The 19,356-nt window shown below is 53.0% G+C and overlaps 1 protein-coding gene across 7 annotated transcripts in view; it reads right to left on the bottom strand.

Moving 5' to 3' along the window:
• Positions 1-3,452: 3,452 nt before the first annotated feature.
• VAV2 (vav guanine nucleotide exchange factor 2) overlaps positions 3,453-19,356 on the bottom strand; it is a 120,211-nt gene continuing 104,307 nt past the window's right edge. For 2 of the 7 annotated variants that reach the window (XM_071453926.1, XM_071453924.1), the window contains 18 exons: positions 18,492-18,578; positions 17,515-17,600; positions 17,129-17,261; positions 16,471-16,485; positions 15,958-16,067; positions 15,168-15,269; positions 14,958-15,046; positions 14,235-14,251; positions 13,720-13,741; positions 12,414-12,541; positions 12,159-12,233; positions 11,579-11,631; positions 10,783-10,899; positions 10,578-10,665; positions 10,371-10,494; positions 9,428-9,514; positions 7,402-7,556; positions 3,453-5,841 (listed from right to left, as the gene is read on the bottom strand). In XM_071453926.1, coding sequence (XP_071310027.1) covers positions 5,794-5,841; positions 7,402-7,556; positions 9,428-9,514; positions 10,371-10,494; positions 10,578-10,665; positions 10,783-10,899; positions 11,579-11,631; positions 12,159-12,233; positions 12,414-12,541; positions 13,720-13,741; positions 14,235-14,251; positions 14,958-15,046; positions 15,168-15,269; positions 15,958-16,067; positions 16,471-16,485; positions 17,129-17,261; positions 17,515-17,600; positions 18,492-18,578 — 1,536 coding nt within the window. In that variant the 3' untranslated portion in view covers positions 3,453-5,793. Of the gene's footprint in view, positions 5,842-7,401; positions 7,557-9,427; positions 9,515-10,370; positions 10,495-10,577; positions 10,666-10,782; positions 10,900-11,578; positions 11,632-12,158; positions 12,234-12,413; positions 12,542-13,719; positions 13,742-14,234; positions 14,252-14,957; positions 15,047-15,167; positions 15,270-15,957; positions 16,068-16,470; positions 16,486-17,128; positions 17,262-17,514; positions 17,601-18,491; positions 18,579-19,356 lie in introns of those variants that run through there. The other 5 variants (XM_071453927.1, XM_071453925.1, XM_071453928.1 and 2 more) reach the window with 4 other exon arrangements.

Genomic DNA, 19,356 nt, shown 5'->3' on the forward strand with positions numbered 1-19,356 from the left:
TCCCCTTGGCCCCTGCTGCAAAAAATATTAACCAGCACTTGGAGGCGAGCAGAGCCAGCCTGAGCCAACAGAAAAGAGGCACTTACCTCCCTGTCCCCCTCCTTGTCCCCCTCCTCGTCCCCCTCCTCGTGGCTCTGCTGCTTCCCAGGCAAGACAAAAAGTCTGGCAGAGCAGAGAAATTCAAAGCAAGGAGGAAAATTCTGCTTTTTTTTCCCCCGGCTGGGTGCCCAGCAGAGAACAAACAGCCCAGCTGGGGCCAGAGGGACTCGCAGGCTCCCGGGCTGGCTGGAGCTGTCAGCTGGATGCCAGAGAGCAAACACGGCGAGGAAAGGCACCATCTGACCCCCCTGCTGCAGTTCCCAGTGGCTCCAGTCAAAGAACAGAGATAAAATTAATTTACACCCCTCTTAAGCCAGACCCGAGAGCTCAAAGTGAAGGTGGCAACAACAACCACAACAACAAAAAATTAAATTGGAGTTGGGTAGAAAAAGAAGGGTTTGATTTTGATCTGCAAACCTGAAGGTTTGTTGTTCCTTCAGTTCAGGGCTCAGCCCTGGAATTAGGGCCTGTTTGGGCAGGACACAGAGGTTCTGCTGAAGGGCCTCGTGCTGGTATCTCAGAGAAGCAGGAGTCGGGGTGGAGTCAGGGTTTGGCTGCTGGTTGGGAGGGATTGGGGTCCCAGCAGCGTTGTGGTCCCCCAGGCAGCATCCCCCACCCCTGTAGAGCTCTGAGCAGCCATGGGATGGTTTTTGGGGGGGTTTCAAGCATCCAGATCAAGTGGAAGTGCCCCTTTTCTGCTCCTCAGTGCCCAATCCCTCTGCTCTTGCCTGCTGGACAGCCAGTGGTGCCTAAAGTGCCCCAGTCTGGGAAGGGTTTGAGCAGGAGCCGAGGGGTTCCCTTAGTTCAGCTTTATCCCCTGTCTCCAGCAGCATTTCCCCTCCTTTTCCCAGAGACAAAACCAGTTTCTCAGTTTTACAGAGAGAGCCCCAGAAGTTCCTGCAGGCTCCTCCACGGACTAAATTGCTCAGAACAACCACAGAGCTGCAAACAAGTCTAAACTCCTGTTTGCAGTGGGGTGTTTCTGTTTGGCAGGCCAGAACCATTTCATCAGCCTGTCCAAATTATAAATATGACCTTTGGGTTAGAGCAGACCTAGAACAATACAAGCCCAAGTCCACTTCAGCAGCCTGAGCCCTTCACCCAGCTCAGGATGGCCAGTGGGGACAGTGGCAGCTCCCACAGCCCCTCTGAGCCCTGGTGGGACTCCAGAGCAGGAATGAGGGGGGTTAATTTTGGGGTGATCAGTGCAGTGTACAGGGAGCCCACACAGTTCAACCCCCCCCTGTAATTTTTAGGTTAATTCTAAAACGAAGCAGCGCAGTGGCTCAGGCGCCAGCTGGAGTTTTCTAGGTCACAGCAAACGTGGTTAATGCAGGGCTGAGGCAGCCAGGCGTGCTGCAGGCTGTCAGCATCGCCTCTGCCACCCCAATCCTCATCCTCATCCTCATCCTCATCCTCATCCCCATCCCCATCCCCATCCTCATCCTCATCACAGGGCTCAGCTCTGCCCCATAACCTCACTTTGGGCTTGGGAAGCACCACCAGCACCTGGCCCTGAACCCAAAGCACCCCAATCCCAGAGAGTCCTGCAGGGCAGAGCCGTGCTCAGCCCTCCTCCTGGCCACCCCTGCCTCAGTTTCCCCACGCTGAGGGGCACAGCAGTTTGGCCCCTGGTTTTGGGGTGCCCTGGGCTGGGCTGGGCTGAGTGAGCTCACCCCAGGGTGGCAGAGGGAGGTGGCCATGCTCTGGCTGGTGGCCAGGGCAGTGCCAGGGCCAGGGCAGGTGGCTGTCACACTGTGACAGGGGCAGCCAGCAAACACAGCCACCCCCATGCTGTGTTTGCTCAGAGCTCATGGCGGGGATTTCGTCAGCAGCTGCTCTTGCTGGGGGGAAAAAAAAATCAGAATAATAAATAAAATCCTGTGCCTGGTGTGCGTCTCCCCCAATCCTGGGACAGGCCAGGGGCTGTGCAGGAAAAAAATCAGAATAATAAATAAAACCCCGTGCCTGGTGTGTCCCTCTCTCCTGGGACATGCCAGGGGCTGTGCAGGAAAAAAATCAGAATAATAAATAAAACCCTGTGCCTGGTGTGTCCCTCTCTCCTGGGACATGCCAGGGGCCTATGCAGGAAAAAAATCAGAATGATAAATAAAACCCCGTGCCTGGTGTGTGTCCCCCCAATCTGGGACAGGCCAGGGGCTGTGCAGGATGGAACCAGCTGTGCTGGCTGGAATTTATTCTGCTGTTAATGGCCCTGGAACGCTGCTCCTGCTCTGGTTACTGCACCTGGCCCTGGCTGGGCACGCTGGATCAATGCCCCATTCATTCCTGAGCTGTCAGAGCCTGCACTGAACAACCCCCAGGAGCAGATTTTGGCACAAAGCTGAGCAAAGCCACTGTGGGGGCACCCACCTGCCAGCTCCAGCCACTCCCCAAGGGCTCAGTGACCCCAGCCCTGGGCTGGCAGGGATGTCCCCAGAGGCAGGACAGAATGGGGACAGATTTTTGCACTGCCCAGCTCTTGGCTGCAGACTGCAGGGCTGCATTTGTGCCATCCCACCCTCCCAGGGCCAGGCTGGGGCTCAGCAGCAGCAGCAGCAGCAGGGGAGGCAGCAGGCACCTAAACCTGGTGTTTAATCTGTGGTGAATGTTGGAGAGATGCCCTGAGACCAAACAGCCACAAGGAAAGGGCTCATCCCAGGCAGGGTCAGCACCTGGACCTAAGGCTGAACACCTGGCTGGGCAGCACCTCCCCAAACCAGCATCCAAAATTCAGTGCCCAGCTCACGTCCTGATTCTGTGAGTAAAACCCCTCTGCTCCCTGTACATCCCCTTCCAGCTGAACCTGGGAAAAGTGAAGCACTGGGGCCTCCAAGGGTGGGAAAAATTCATGTTGTTAATGAAATGACATGGCAGCTCACAGGGACATCACATCCCTGCTCAAGGTGAGGCCTCCTGAACAACCACCTCGGGTTTTTATGAGCAACTGTGCAGCTTTTTTATTGCTCTGGAACATGCTGCTGCCTGCAGGGCCAGGTGGGATTGTGGAATATGATATCCAGGAGTGACTAAAAGCCATGGAAAATCAGCCTCTTTCCTTCACCCTGCAGGGTGAAAATCAGCTCAGAAAAAGGAGAGGAGTCACAGGGAAACTCCTGGATGGGACAACTGCAGGAGTGGCAGCTGCTCCAGGAATGAGAAGGAGCCTGACAGGAACAGGAGGGATCTACTCCAAATTTTGGAGGGTAAAAGCACTTACTGTTCATATCAGGAAGGATCCATCATCCCTGGGAGCTCCCATCTCCCCTGAGCCCCAGTGTAGCCAAGGGGGTTTAGTGACCATGACCCTGACACCCCTGGTACATTAAAAACCATGCCTGGAAAAAAAAACCTATCAGCAAAATTACATTTTATTTTGGTTTTTTTCCGTTGGGGAATTTACTTTGCTGAATTGTAACTTAAAAAGGCCTGGAAAAACCACATGCAAAAGGGTTTCTAAGTAGCAGCTAAAGTTTCTATTCCAGCATTACAAGCTATTCCAAATGATTTCCAAATTCCCAGCTATAAACTATTCCATTAAACAAACAGCTTTATCTTTAAACCCCCCTCCACCCTACCCCAGTTAGTGCAGTGCAAAGGAAAAACCCAAGGAATTTACATATTATTTTCCAACTCATCCCATTGCAATTCCGAATGTTCTTGCGACGACCTAAAATAATACATCCAATTTTCTCGCCATCATAAAAAAACAACATTTCCCTTTCTTATTCACAGATATATTTGTGGCAAATGGCTGAATAATTACTTACAAACAGAACAATCTCTTTTTTTTTTAACAAGTTTCTTACACCAGTAAACACAAGAGGGAGAGCTCTCTGGGGGAGGGGGTTTGGCAGGGCAGGCAGAGGGTGGGGGTCCCTTTGGGGTCCCTGGGACAGGGCTGTGCTCTCCCAAGGGTGATGCCCTTGCCACCTTACACAATTGGCCACGTTAAAAAGGAAGGGCTGTAAGGCTTTAGGATGTGAGGAAGAACAGGAGCCGCCAGGAGTTTGTGTGTCCCACCCACCCAAAATGCCCCCTCAGCTCCAGCACAGCCTCTGCAATGGCAATGGGACCCTCTGCCCTGCACAGGGGCAGGGAATTCTCAGCTCCCTGCTGGCTGCTGCCCTCAAACTGAGCATGGAGGGGCTGGCTGGGAGGGGTTAGCACCAAACAGTACCTTGGGAATGCCCTGAGCCCCCCGTGCCCCTGTCACCTCCCCTCTGCCCTGGCCAGACCCTGCTGCTCCCACCTCACACCACATGAGCTGGGGCACTCCCAGAGCTCCAGCAGGAACAGGGAGCAAAGCAGGGGGGCTCTGGGCTTGTCACTGAGCAGCAGCATGTGATTCCCAAGTGAGCATCACTGAGAGATCCAAACTCTTCCATTTCTTAGCCCAAACATGGTTCTGGGGCTGAGGGCAGCAGCACTGCTCACCCCACCAGCGCTGGCATCTCCCAGACTTGCAGCAGGGATCCCACAGCAGGAACCACCCCAAATCTCAGGGGAACAACAGCAGAGCATGGAAGCACCAGCTCAAAATCCCAGGTATTCAGAGAGGCAGCTCCTGGGGCTCAGATACAGGGAATCTGTTCCCTGCCACGCTCCCACACAGGTGTTTTGTTTGTATTTGCACTTTGGGAAGGACAGAGGGTGCTCAGGACACGGAGGGAATGTCACAACACACGGACCTTTACTTGACAGCAGCAGCAGGAACAGCCTGTGGGAGGAAGAGGAAGAGTGGGGGGCAACGCTGCCAGCCCCCAAAAGTGCACACAGCTGGGAAGAGGAGATGCTTTCACAGCTCAGGGACAGGATTCAGGACTGGATACCATAGCCCTTGTTCAGGTGGGTTCACCCTGAGCTCATGAGGTGGGAATTGTCACAGCTGCAAGGAAAATCAGCCTGGCTTGGGGAGGACAGACCCACGGACACATCCTCTGCATGTACCTGGTGCCTTGGTGGCCTCTGAAACCCTTGTGTGGAGCACATCTCCAGTCCTGCAATGCACTGGGACCTCCTGCTCACCAGTGGGACCAGTCTGCTCCCTGGGCACCCCCTGCCTGCAGCAAGGATGGTGGGACTGAGGTGACTGTGAAGAAAATGGGCTTGGGGGTGCCAAAATGGCTCTTTCCCCTCCTGGCTGACCTGGAGGTCGCTTCCAATGCTCACAGCCCTCTCCTCCTCCCGGGCCAGGTGTCCCCACCCTGGCCACAGCACGGTGCTGCCCATGGCTGCCAGGGCCACTGCCAAAATCCTGACCTGGGCACCCCCCTGAGCGTGTGGCAGAGGGTCTGCATTGCATCCTTGGGGCTCCCTGCCCTGGAACCCCCAAATTCTCACCCAGGCACAAAACCTCCAGCCTCAGCCTCCCTCCAGCATCCCCAGGGTGGCTGTTAGAAGCCCCTGCCACAGGAGGGGTGCAGTGCCCACGCCCTGCTGGGCACCCAGAGTCTCTGAGCTCTGTCCATCAGGGAGAGCGCGGCTCTCCCGGGGCTCTCCAGCGGCGCCATCCCACAGCCCAGCAATCTTCTGTACACGGAACAGGGGGCCAGGCTGGGGCAGCCTGCACACAGGGGGGGTCCTGAGGGGCTGCAGGGACAGTCCTGGGAGGTGTCCAGCACGGGGACAGTGTGCTCAGGCTGCAGCTGCTGGCTCCGGGCGCTCGACGACTTCCAGCGGCCACGGCCGCGGTCACTGCACGCCCTCCTCCTCCACGTAGGTCGAGGGAAACCAGCCCACCTGTGGGGGGACAGGACAGGTGAGATGGGGGCTGGGAAGCTCCAGGGACACAGCACAAAGCCTGCTGGAGTTCAAGGATTTGGAGAACTCAGGGTGGGGTTGCTGGGGTGTCCTGTGCAGGGCCAAGAGTTGGATGTAGCCCCACATTTCTCTTCACAGAGAAAAGCCAGGCACAATCCTTCCCAAGAATATTTCTGGGATTCACATTCTCTGAACCTCAGAGAAAGGAAGAACAATTCTTATCTGATTTGCTGTGCCAAAGTAGAATGCAATATGGAGATTGTTCACCCAGAGTGAAGGTGTTTTGTTTCCTTGGCCCATCAGGGCCAGGTGTGTGTGCATGGGGACTGTTGGGTGACAGTCACGAGATTCTGGGCAGTTGGGTGCTTGGCAGATTCAGTTTAGATGTAATGTAATATAATATAGAATAATATAGCATAATTAACTAATTAATTAGCCTTCTGATAAGATGGAGTCTTCCTCGTCCTTCCTCTCCTTCATCAGGGGCAAAAACATCAACTATAGTTGGACACCGTGATCCTTGTGAGGCCCTTCCAACTCTGGTTTTATAATGGAGCTCCTGTCCTGTCACTGGGATGATTGCCCTGCCATTAAATGCTGTTGCCAGTCCTGGATGTGCCAGTTCCTGATGGTGTGAGCCCTAATCACCCTAATTTGGGATGGACTAATCACCTTGGACACACTGCCTGCGAGGCACCAGGCAGGAAGAATCTGTCTCCAGAGCTGCAGAATCTGTGGGATAGCAGACCAAGCCAGCAGGCTGCTGAGCCTTCCCCCTGCAGGGCCTGCAGACATCCTCCATGGGTTCAGGGAAGGTCAGACCCTCCCACCACACGCTCCCACCCACCTGTGTGCCCACTGTCACAAAGCACCAAATGGCCACACAGAGGTGGCTCTCATGAGGGGACAACCCACCCAGAATCCAGCAAAGAGTGAGAGGACACGAGACACACCCCCTTCTGCCACTGTCACATTTTCTGGAAAAATCCCCTTGCCCAGGATTCTTCTCCTGGGAAGCTGAGAAGCCTCAGAGAAAAATGAAAACAATATTATCTCATTTGCCTCTCCTGTGTTTTGCTGCTTTGGAATATATTTGGAGATTGTTTACCAACAGGTGGTTGTTTCATTGGTTTCTGGTGTGAACTGTTTTCACTCTTTGGCCAATCAGTCCCAGGCTGTGTCAAGACTCTGGAAAGAGTCACGAGTTTTCATTGTTATCTTTTTAGCTTTCTGTAAGTATCCTTTCTGTATTCTTTAGCATAGTTTAGCTTGGTATTCTTTTATATAATATAGTATCTTAAAATAAGATACTATAATCTTAAAATAAGATACTATAATAATAAAAAACATAATATAAATAATATAAAATCTTATTTTAAGATGCTATAATATCTTAGAAGGCTAAATTAGCCTTCTCTGAGAACTGATGGAGTCAGATTCATCGTTCCCTCCTTTGTCTGGGGAACCCCACGAACACAAGACCCTTCCCTCTTGTGAGGAGAGCAGGAACAGGGCAGGAATTCCCCTGGAGGCACTCACCCTTCCGTTGGTCTCCCCCTTCCACCATCCCTGGTCCCCTCCAATCCTGCTGTAGATCTTCACCACGTCCCCCTCGCGCAGCGACAGCTCCCGCATGTCCCGCGCCGCGAAGTTGTACCGTGCCACGGCCGTGCCTATGACCCGGGGGGTGAACACTGCCAGGGGACAGAGCACGGCCTCAGCAGCAGCCCCACGCTGGCTGAAGCCTGGGGAAAGCTTGCAGAGGTTCAACCTGGGTTTCCCACTGTGGCACTGAGAGCTGGAGCTGCTCGGAGGGAGGGGTGGCGTCACCGGTGGGGTGGTCAGGGTTAAACTGATGGGTTCCTGATGGGTTTGAAGGGTTCTGTGGGCTTGGGAAGCTCCTCTCTGCTGGTCAGGGGTTTGGTGGGGGTCACTGGGGTGGAAGGGCACTTTTGGGAGGTGGTAAAAGGGAGGATTTCATAGGAACACACAACCATTAACAAAGAAATGATGGGGAAATGCTGTCCAGCTCTCAGTGTGAGCTCTGGGAGATTGCCCTGTGGAGCTGCCACCCAGCGCCCAGCACCTGATGGAACCACTTTGTGAATCAACTTGGATTTAAGCTACCTCAAAACCAGAGTTACTGGGAATGGGTTCTCCTAGAGGTGTTGAGTGAATCCTGTGTGCTTTGCCATGAGGAGGAACCAGCTCCTAACCTGGAACCTCCCTGCTCCTGCCCCTTGGTCCCATTAGAGACCAAATGGTGCCAAACCCTGAGACTGAGCAGCACCTTGGGATGAGGAGATGAGCCCAGGAGCCATCCCAGGAGCACAGCCCCAAGGATCTCCATCACTTCAGGCAGGGGATGCTCAGGGGAAGCACAAGGAGGGGGAAGGCAGGGGCAGCACTCAGCATTCCTGCCCCAAGGTCTGGGCACAGGGAAAAAAGGCTGGAGAACCACAGTGGAGGGATGGGATGGGCAGAGGAGGAGAAAAATGCACATCCTCTGAAGTTCACAAAAAAAGGAATAAACACCCTGAGGGGATGCTGTGCTTCACTCCCCTCTTTCTCCCAGGATTTCCAAGGGTTAATTTCAACTCTAAAAGTGTGCAAACCAAGGTTGAACACAGTTTGAGGGAAAGCTTTGCCCAGGTTTTCAGCTCTTGGCATGGAAGGAGATGAGGATGATGATGGTGTTGGACACACAATGTGCAACCACTGGAGGGTTTGTCCATCCTGGCCAGGCAGCCAGGCTGGAGGATGGACAGAAATCATGGCAGCTTTGAGCTCTGTCATCAGGAGCTTGCTCAGAGCCCCTTGCTACACAGAAAACCTCCTGCAATACTTTCTATGCAGTTAGAGAATCTCAAAATCCCAGATTTGTGCTTGAAAAGTTCAGTGCTCTTCCCAGCCACAGCACCAAGGAAGGCACACGTGGCTTTGCTGGTTGATTTTCTCTGTCGAGACTGAAAGATAAAAACTTCAGTGGGAAGAAACTCTGGCAGGAATTTGCTCTGATCCCATCAGGAGGGAGGATGACACCAGCCTGGAAAGGATGGCACTGCTCTCTCTGCAGGGACACTGAGCCCCAAAACACAGCTGAGAGCACAGCTGTGTCCCTGTCCCCTCAGCAAGGGGCTCCTGAGCAGCCCCAGAGAGCAGAGCTCAAACCCTGGGATGTTCTCCTGGAGGACAAGGAGGGGCAGGCTGGCACAGGGTGAGATGCTGATGCTCAGGGTGAGACACATGGGATAACCAGGTCGAGCTTGAAGTACATCATGAGATCCCAAAGTGCTACATCCCCTTTTTTTGGGTTAATTTTAGCCCCTTTTCTCAAACAGCAACAAGTCCATCTCCTCCCTGCCTCGATTTTGGGGAGTGCATTTTGCTGCCAACGAAGCCATGGTTAATTCAGCTAATTAAGTGATTTCCCAGGGCAGCACTGGGGACCCCCTGAACTGCCTGTGGGGATGGAGGGACAGGGGGGACCCCACAGGTCCCACTGGTGATGGCTTTCAAGCTGGGGATGGTGGCAGGTCTCTCCAGCAGGGAGAGGCACTGGTACCTGACCAGAAGGGACTGGAGGAGCTCTGAGAAGAAAAGTTGAGGCCCTGAGGACTGAGAAAAGAAAAGTTGTAGGAAGCGCAGGAGGCTGCAAAGAGGTTAGAGAGAAACAGAAAGAGGCAGAACACGCATTAAAAAGGAAATTAAAATAAAATATTATAAGGCACAATGCTTTAAAAGCTGATGGAGGGATTCAGGGCAAAGCATGCAGAGGGTCTTTGCAAGGGCTCCAAGCTGGGACAGCTGAGAAAAGGTCTGGCCACAGCCCCACAGCCACTGGGGACTCAAAATTCATCCTAGGGTTGTATTTGATGCAAAAAGATATTTAACCAGCTTCTAAAACCTATCTTCCTTTGGTATTCTTTTCTAAATACACCATGGAGAAAAATATTTAAAAGTTATTTTTCCCCATAAAGCAGTTAGTTCTGCACTCAGGTTTTTGGACAAAACAACGTCTTGCATTATTGTACTTTTTTCCTCCTGTTTATTTTGATTTTTCCTTTCTTTTAGATACAGACTTACCCCTTCACCCATCACCTCCATTAAAGGAGTCCCACTGGGATTCAAACCACCACAAGTGACACTGGAACCAGATCCATTAAAACACAAACATCTCACGTGGGTGGGAGAGACAGGATAAATCCCACCAAGTGAACATCACATCCCTGCTCCCAACCAGAGGGTGGGCAAACCACAGGGTGGAAAACCACAGGAGGGGAACCAGCCTGTCCCAGCAAAAACTGTCCCTTCAGAGAGCCCCAGCTTGGCCAGACCCCACCACCTCCGGCGAGACCCATCCTGAAAATGCCACCAGCCCTGAAGGACTAAGCTGCAAAGTGAGCAGCTCAAACCCTAGAGAGAAGCTGTCAATTCCTTCATCCACTGCTCCTAGAGCTGGCAGGAGGGGGCAGGAATGTTTTCCATGTGAGCCCAGCTGGGTTTACCTGGGGAGCGGGTGAAGGTCCTGGAGGTAGAGCGCTCCCGGGATTTGTAGGGGTATTTCAGAGTTGTGTCCAGCTGCTTGAAGCTCTCCTTCAGAGAGTGGCTCTGGTAGTACTCAACCAGCTCCTGGGGAGGAAGGAGAGGCACCTGGCTGTCTCTGCCACCCCCCTGTAGCAGAGGCAGTGCTACAAGGGGGAACAGAAACCCACCAGCAAGCTCTCAAACTTCTTGGCCTCCGTGATGTGGATCCAGTTGTCCTTCTCCACCACCTTGATGTGCTTCACCTCCTCGTTGAACCTGCCAACGACAGCAAAGGCACTCAAAAAAACCCACAGACACGTGCTCCAGCCCTGGCTCGACCTCTGTGGGTGAGAAATGTTGAATTATTAAGTTCCTAAAGGGGGAATTACTCACTTAATACTGATGGCAAAGCGCTCGGCCTCAGCCGGCCGCTCCCGGATCAGGTAGGTGCCACTGACGTGGGACTTGAGCAGGTTGTCTGTCTGGTGCCTCTCCATGTTCCCTGCAAACCTGAGCCCAGAGGTTAATTAGTCCATTTAATTCATTAAAATGAACTTGTACCTTTGAACAGGCACGTTTTGGATAAAAAGAGACATCTTTTTTAAAGGCATGAAGGATGGAAGGCAGGTGGAGAAGCATCTGAAATATGCTGAGCAGGAAGGGAAGTGCCCTGAGATATACAAGAAGCTGCTGAGCCACTGAAACACACACACAGAGTGGCCCCTTCCCTTTGAAGTACCTGACACCTGGAAAACCCCACTAATTGAGAATAAGCCTCCAGGTTAATGAGGCCTCAGCAAGAGCTGGAAGAGCAGGGCTAATTTATATCCATGAATTCATAAACCTGGCTGGAGCTGGAGAGAAAGAGTAGCAGGCAAGCCAAGCACAGCCTCTCCTGCCAAGGCAGCCGTTGCCACCTCCCTTCCACAATCAATTTCTGGGCACAGAAAATGGGAAGAGAACCCAGCATCTCCCTTTTTGCCTCTGACCTTCTCCACCAGTGAAGAAACCCCCAGAGCTGCTGCCAGGGCTTTCAACACCCCCCAGCCACCACCGTGGCAGCTCCATGGCCACGGACAAAGCTGGATGCAGAGCTCTGCTGGTCTGCATGAGGAATTCCTTCCTGGAGAGGATTGCTGAGCAATCAGCACCCAGAAGGCCAGGCTGGTCTGTGTCTGTGCCCACTCACCAGGGGTAGGCCGTGTAGTCGATCTCCCGCGAGGCCGGCCGGCTGTTGGGGGGCTGCAAATGGAGAATTGCTCATTAGTCCAGAGCCAGCAGCTCCTCGGGCTGTGCAGCACGTGGGGGATGCTCCTCTCCACGGGAGGCTTCCCTCTGCCAAGCCATTCCCTGGATTCTGGGCTTGGGCAGAGGAGGGCAGTGTTGTAGCTGAGCATTTCCCTCCCCGCTCCCAGCTGTGTTTGTTCATTTACCTGAGTGGTTTTTAATTGGGAAGCAGCTGACAACATTACAGCAAGCAGCTAAAAGCAATTAAAACAAACTAAATGCAGTTTTCCTGCACTGGGCCTGATCTGCAGCACTCTGCCTCTGGGTCAGAGAAGGAACAGAGCTGGATCTAATGGTGCCAACCCCAGCCTTGGGAACAGGGCTGGGATCACCCTGCCCTGACACCTGCACCATGGCAGGAGGGATCCACCTCCCCTGTGAGACAGAGGCCTTGCTGAAGGTCCAGGGAAGGGCTGAGAAGGGTGACAGGGACAATCCCACCCAGCTGGCAGCACCAGCTCCGTCCCCTGTCTGGCACTTACCCTGGCATCCACGGGGCAGGGTTTCACTGAGGAGCTGGGGAAATAACCCGACTTCTTGGTCTGCAGCAGCCTCCCCTGCAAAGCCAAGCTGGGCCTCAGACTGGGGCGAGCACTGGTGGCACTGGGCAGGGGTGGGGACAGGCCCCAAACTGCCTCCCAACCCCCAGCACACCCCTGCACCAGGAAAGCCCCAGAATCAAAGGGATAATGCAGAAATCACTGGTTTAGGAGCTTCCCAGGAGGAATCACCCTCACCTCCCACCACGGTGAGTCAGGGTCCCCCCTCAGCAGCTCCATCACGTCCCCAATCTGAAAGGTCAGCACTGGCTTCCCAGGAGGGGCTGGGTTTCCATGGTAATTCTGAACAGCCACCATTTTAGGACCTGGCAGAGAAGCAAAACAGTTTCACAACCTTGTCCCAGCTGAAAAAACCCCAAAGAGAACCCCCCCTGCTGAAGGTTGCTCTCCCCATCCCCTGACAGGGCACAGCAGGCAGGATTTAGGGGCAGGAAACATGAAAGCAGAGAGGAATGGTGTCCACAGTGAATGTTCTTGGCTCCTGCAGTTACATGCATGATTGAGTTCCCTGAGCAAAAATAAACCCAGAGGAGGGACCCAGCCAAGCTGCAGCTCCAGCTCCCAGCCCTGCACCTGGATCTGAGCCTCACCAAGGAGCTCAAACCCAGGAGAGGAGAGGGAAATCAAGGAGAGGAGCTCTTGCCAGGCAGTGCCTGGCCAGCATCAAGACCCCACAATTGCAAAAGGGAGCAGTGAACACTCAGCTACCACTGAAAATCAGCTGGACCTGGGACTCAGAACGCCCCTGAAGCTCCCAGGCAAAGTCCACTTGTCTCGCCAACAACTGCACATTAAATAAACTTCCCCCAGTGCACCAAACCCACAGTGTTTATCCTCAAAGTGCCTCCCCACCTCTGCCTCTCCCCTCCCAGCAAGAGCACTCTGTGCTTGTTTTGTTGGGATTTGTTGTTTTTTTTCTAACCACAAATTTGATTCAGGTTTCTTTTTGCCAGGCTTGGCTTTCCTTCCATCAGAAAGAGCACAAAAACAAATTGTTCTTCTCCTTTGAGCCACAGCAGGGGCAGGGCAGGCCCAGAGCTCTGTCCAGGCAAGTTTTAAACACAGGAAGATAAAAAGTTCTTGCAGTAACCTTTGTGACTGATGGCCCATCAGAGCCCTGAGCACACTGGACATGCCAGCAGGAAGATGCTGCCCATCAGCAACAAATCTCCCTGCCAGAACCTGCCTGCTCTGCCCTGGGGGTTGATTTGGCACCAGGATGTCGTGCCAGGCTCTCCTGGCTGTGATGGGCAGCAGCTTTGCTGGCCCTGGGGCACGAGGGCACCAAAGAAATTCAGGGGCAGCAGGGACAGGAGAGTCCCCAGTGCCCCATGGCTGGCCATGGGGGAGCACAGGACCCTTCTGCAGGCACTAAAGCTCTTTGCTGGGTTTGGAAGGAGCCTCCCCCTCCCAAACACCCAATGTTGGGGGTTCCTACAGCCACAACCCATCCCTGCCCTCTGTCCCACAGCAATGCCCTTACCAGGTCCTGCACCCAGTGAGTCCTGCAAAGAAAGAGAAAAAAAACTCAGTGAGGACACATCAGCCTCAGCTCTCCCCACCAGCACCCACCTGATGCCTCTGGCATGAGAAAAACCCTCCCCAAACTCCCTGGCACCTCCCTGCCCATGGTGCTCACCCCAGCTGGGTGCTGGCACCTCCTGAGGGCTCTGGGGCTGCTTAAACTGGGCCAGTTCTAGGCTGGACAGGAGGCCACTGGTCCCCAGTCCTGTCCCACTGCTCCCAGTCCTGTCCCAGTTGTCCCAATCCTGTCCTACTGGTCCCCAATCCTGTCCCAGTTGTCCCAGTCCTGTCCCAGTGCTCCCAGTCCTGTCCCAGTCCTGTCCCAGTTGTCCCCAATCCTGTCCCAGTTGTCCCCAGTCCAGTCCCAGTGCTCCCAGTCCTGTCCCACAGGTGAGACCCCTCTGAGGCCAGGGCTGGCTCTTCCCAGGAGCTGGACAGGGACACAGGGGGTGAGGCAGAGGCCAAAGCACGTACCTGGTCTGCTGAAGAACCTGCAAGAGAAATGGTGGGGAAGGGGTTAATTTAGCAGGCATCAAACCCCATTTTCTGGTTCTCCTGATGCTCTGAGTGTCCCAGTGTGTGAAGCTGAATCAGGAAGGCCAAAGCAGAGGTGGGGACACTTGGGTCACTGCTCTGCTCTGGGGGGGACTGAGCCACACAGGGCCATTCCCTCACTGCCACCAAGTCCTGCAGTTTTGTTCCTCCCTCCCTCCACTCCTCACCCAAAATCTTCCCAAAGCCCCCCTGTGACCCTCCCTGGAGCATCACCAGGGGTCTGCCCTAGTTGGGCACAGGGGAGCCCCAGCTTGGCCCAGTTTAGACCAAGGACACAAATCTCTGCTGTACTTTGGGACATTTGGGGCCCAGAGAGGAGCTCTCTGTTCATCAGAAATGCTCTCCCTGCTGCAGACCCTCCTGCTTTCACTGTAAAATGATGAAGAATTGAGAATCTCTCTTCAATGCCCACCCACAGAGCTGCTGTGATTCCCTGCCATCCATGGGATGAACTCTTTGTTTTGGAGAATTTTGGCTGCTTTGTTTGTATTTTAAACCATCAACCAAGGTGAATTACAGCCCTGGCAGGTGGGGTGGGAGCATACTTGTATTTTTTTATGCATTAACAAACATCATTGTTTGATAAAGTGAATTTCTCAGATCATTCACGGGCAGCAATGAGCTGCTCATCAAATTACTCACCCATCTTGCAGGGAGGAATAATCTCCAAGCACTCCTTGTGAGCACCTGCTCCACATTTAGGGCAAAGATAGCCCTGGTAGAAGGTTCCTCTGTGCCACAAAAAAAAAAAAAAAAAAAAAAAAAAAAGGTCAGAAAATCCTAATCCAGCCTCAGCTTTGAGATTTTTCTTTCTGTGTTTTACTGCAGAACAGCAGGAAGGTTGCTGCTCACCTCAGGAACATCCTGCAGGCTTTGCAGTTGGTTGTCTTTTCAAATGTGTACATCTGGAAGTTGTGGTGGTTTGCATTGGCTTTCTCTGGCTTGATGTTGGACCTGAGGGAAAGGAGCTGGGGGTTATCAGCCTGTCCCCAGGGGGCTGTGGCATCTCAGTGACAGCCTGGACACCACACAGACACCAAATCCAGTGTGGGAGGAGATCAGGGCTCGGTTGTGGAGGGAGGATTTTGCCTTCCCCTGGGACAGGAGTCGTGGGTTTGGCCTGAGTTAAGCATCAGCCCAAGCCCTGCTGTGCTCAGGACCAGGTCCTGCAGCACCTCCCTCCCTCCCCACCCTGTTCCTGCTGCACCCTGGTGCTTCCCCATGGCCAGGACCAGGGTGAGCTGCCCTTCCAGAGAGCCACAGAAAGCTCAGGGTTGGGCATTTAAAATCATCCCATCCCATTCCACACCTCCCACTATCCCAGGGTGCTCCAACCCCATCCAGCCTGGCCTTGGGCACTGCCAGGGATCCAGGGGCACCCACAGCTCCTCTGGGCACCTGTGCCAGGGCCTGCCCACCCTTTGGGGGAGGGAAAGAAGGAATTGGGAAGGATTTCTTGCCAATATCCCCTCTCAGTGTCAGAGATGCCTCGGTGGGGATGCTCAGAGAACAGTTCCAAGCTCCATCCAACCCCCATGAGCTTCCCCAGCCAGAGCTGCTCTGCAGTGCCCTGATGGCACAAACCACTTTCCCCCCATGCCTGGCAGCTGCACCCAGGGCTAGAGCAGCCACTCATGCTCACATGGCCATTTCAAACTGCTCCATCCACTTCCTCTTCATCTCCTCAGTCTTGCAGAAGAACTGGAAGCCCTGTTTGCCCTGCAGGTGGATCAGGTAGAAGCCGTAGGACCACTGCAAGGGGAAAAAGAGCTGATCTCCCAGCAGAACACACCACACCTCCACTCACACAGCTCAGGGACTGCTCTGAGTGCCTGTCCCTGCCCCCTGAGCTGAGCCATGGCCAGGGACAGCAGGAGGAGGATGCAGAGCTCCCTGTTTCTCCAACACATCCCCAGTTAATGATGCCTGCAGCGCCTGGGCGCTGTGCACTTGGAGCAGGCAGGATTTCATGGTGGCAGATGAGAGAACACAGATTCTTCTGCTCCACTGGATCCTCCCCAGCCATTCTGTCTGGGGCTGACAGCAAGGGACAGCCCAGGAGGAGCATGTGAGCTGCCCAGTGCACATATGCTCAGCCTGTCTCGTCAGCACGCTGCACACAAACACACCACAGCCACAGGGGTGCTCTGCTTACCATTTTTCCATGGGACTAGGAAGCATAGGAGAGCAAAGTGGAGAGAGATTTCGTTAAAACACAAAGCCAGCAGCATTCCCTCAGCAGCTCTTGGCTGTTCTCACCCCCAGTGTCCCTTACCCCATCTGCTCTCCCCATGGCATGGGAGTGGATTCAGCTAAAGGGGCTCACTTAAAGCAAGAGCTGGGAGGTTTTTCCTCCATGGCTGCAGAGTGAGCATCAAAGCACAGGGAAATGATGTTCCTTCAGCGCTCTGAGTGCCAATTCTGGCAGCCTGGTGTGCAAAGCTGCCTTTCCAGGCTCCTCCACCCTGCAGCTTGTGGGAGAAAGAACATCCTGGACCTTCCCTCCCTCCTCCCTGCCCTCCTCTCCTGCCCATCTGATGTTTGCTCTCTGACACTGGGCCAGAAAGCAGAGAGCAGCTTCCTCCCTCCTAACTCCAACCACCCCAGCCTCCTCAGGGCTGTTCTGCCAGGACACAGGTCAAGGATCCAGCCCAGCCCCACATTAATAAACATTTCCCAATGCTATTTAAGGCTGCCTTGAAAGTTGAGCATTTATTTTCCAGCTTTTTTTCCTATTTTAAAAGGCTAATGGGAACATACTACCCTGAAACAGCTCCAAAATGGTCTCCAGAGCTAATCCTTAGTCCACCTACCTTCTTAATGTCCTTGTTATTCATGGGGTCATCAGTCATCTTGTGGAAGAGCAGCTCAATAATTTCCTTCAGCTCATAATTGTATCCTTTCCTCTTGCAGACGATCACCACTTTATCAAATAAAAATAAATACCTGCCCAAAGCAAGCAAATAAACAAGCAAGCCAGTCAAACACATCATTAAAAAATCCAGGGGGAAAGATTTGTAAAGTTCTGAGGAGCTCCCCGGCTCAGTGTTCAGTGTTTGTGTCCTGCTGTGATTTCACATGGATGCTGGCTTATGGCAGCGAAATTCCAGGCAGTAATTAAAGAAATGAGCTCAGGGGGAATCATTAGATGAGGACACATTGAATTTGGGGACACTAGGAACAGGGGCCACTCACTCACCTGTCCTGCTTGGTGTGGTTCACTATGGAGCGCACCTTGAGCTCCCCGTCGATCTTGGGCCTCCCAAACTCCTCCAGCTTCACTTGCTGCAGGAGCAAAGCAGGGCTCAGGGCCTGGAACGCTGCCCTGGGCAGGTGGGAACCCAGGGCTGGCTGGATTCACCCCCCAGCCCTGCCAAAGCCCCTGGGAGCAGCAGCACCCCCAGCCAGGGGAGCGAGGATGCTCCAAGGGGAGCCTGGCCATGAGCACGGGGACAGGACCCCAGGAACCCCCAGAGCTCCAGCACTGGCACCCAGGGCAAGGCTCAGCAGCCAAAGCGTTTTTTGCAAACCCTTCCCCACCTGCAATAAGCTATTTTTCAGGGGTGTCCACAATAATTAAGGATTTTGTCTCTGTTAAACAGCCATCAATTAAAAGTTCATCGTTTCCAAATGAAGGCAAGGCTTAAAGCCCCCAAACCCAGCACCCCTCCAGGTCTGCTGAGGCACAGCAACAGGGCTGAGTGTTTGACACCTCTGCAGTTTGGAGGATGAGTTCTCATTAAAATACCTGATTGAAATTTTTGTGCCTTTTTACATGAGCCCTTCCCCTCCCCTTTCAGTTAACCTCTGTCCTCTTAAAACCAAAAGAAAACCTCTTTTTAAATAAAGCCAGATAGGCATCTTGAGGATCTTCTGTGTCCTCCCTACACTGATAATGTGAGAAAAAGCTGAAGAAACATTTTCAGTGTAACACCAGCAAAAGAAACCACTCTCCATCCCAGCCAAAGCAGTTTTGTGATGGAGCATCCACCTCTGGGCCATCAGCAAATCATGAGAGAGTCTGAACACATGGGGATCTTTCAGCACATCAGAATAAGTAGTAATTGCCCAAAAAACCCAAATACATAATAATAATAATCAATTAATTAACAATAATCAATTAATTAATTAATAATAATAAAATTAAACTGGGTTCAAGAGGTTTTCCAACTTTACCAGGTTTTCTATAGAGCTCTGAAATTCACTTATTTTCTTCAAAGTCTCTTTGTCCCTCTTGACTTCATTGATGTACATGGCCAAGTCCTTAAAAGAAAAAAAGGGCGAATAGTGATTTTTACTTTACCCAGGAGAACAAACATGAGCCTGGCTCCCTGAATCCCTCAGGAGTCTGAGCAGGTGACAGAGCCAGGCAGGTGCTGCAATGTTTTCCATTTCCCAGAAGATGGCAATGCACGAATCCATGGCAATGCAGGAATCCATGGCAATGCACGAATCCATGGCAGCACAGCGGCCCCAAACCCCAAATTTTCATCCATCAAAGAGAAGGAACCATCCCTTCCACTGGAACAACTTCTTGCACCTTTCAGAGTAGATTTGCTGTGCCTGTTTGCTTCTTATCTGCTCCCTCCTTGACCTCAACAACAGCTCTTGTCAACTTGGATTAAATCTGAGCAGGGGATTTTTTAAGACATCCCCCCCGGGTCAGACCTGGCTCAGCTCCCCAACACAAGGAGGGTTAATCACATCCCATAATCACAGATCTACGTGACAATACTTGTAACACCACCAGGCCAAGGGCTGGCAGGGATGGTGATGAGAAATGACACAACCAAAAGGATTCTGAAGCAGGGAAACACAATCCCAGGGAAACACAACCCCAGCATCAACCAGGACTTGAAACAACAACCTGCAAATGTTTGCTCTGGAATTTCACTGGGAGCTGCCTCTCCCCCACCACTGGGAGCTCAGTCTGGCATTCCCAAGGCAGAGGTTGGTACCTGCACCAAAAAACCCCACTACAAATGATTTTTTTTGGTGCAAATCCTGCCCTTGCCTTGCAGAACCAACTATTCCAGCAAAA

Source organism: Agelaius tricolor, unplaced genomic scaffold, assembly GCF_023055355.1.
Source record: "Agelaius tricolor isolate 1412-34295 unplaced genomic scaffold, bAgeTri1.0.p SCAF_38, whole genome shotgun sequence".
Taxonomy (NCBI): Eukaryota; Metazoa; Chordata; class Aves; order Passeriformes; family Icteridae; genus Agelaius; species Agelaius tricolor.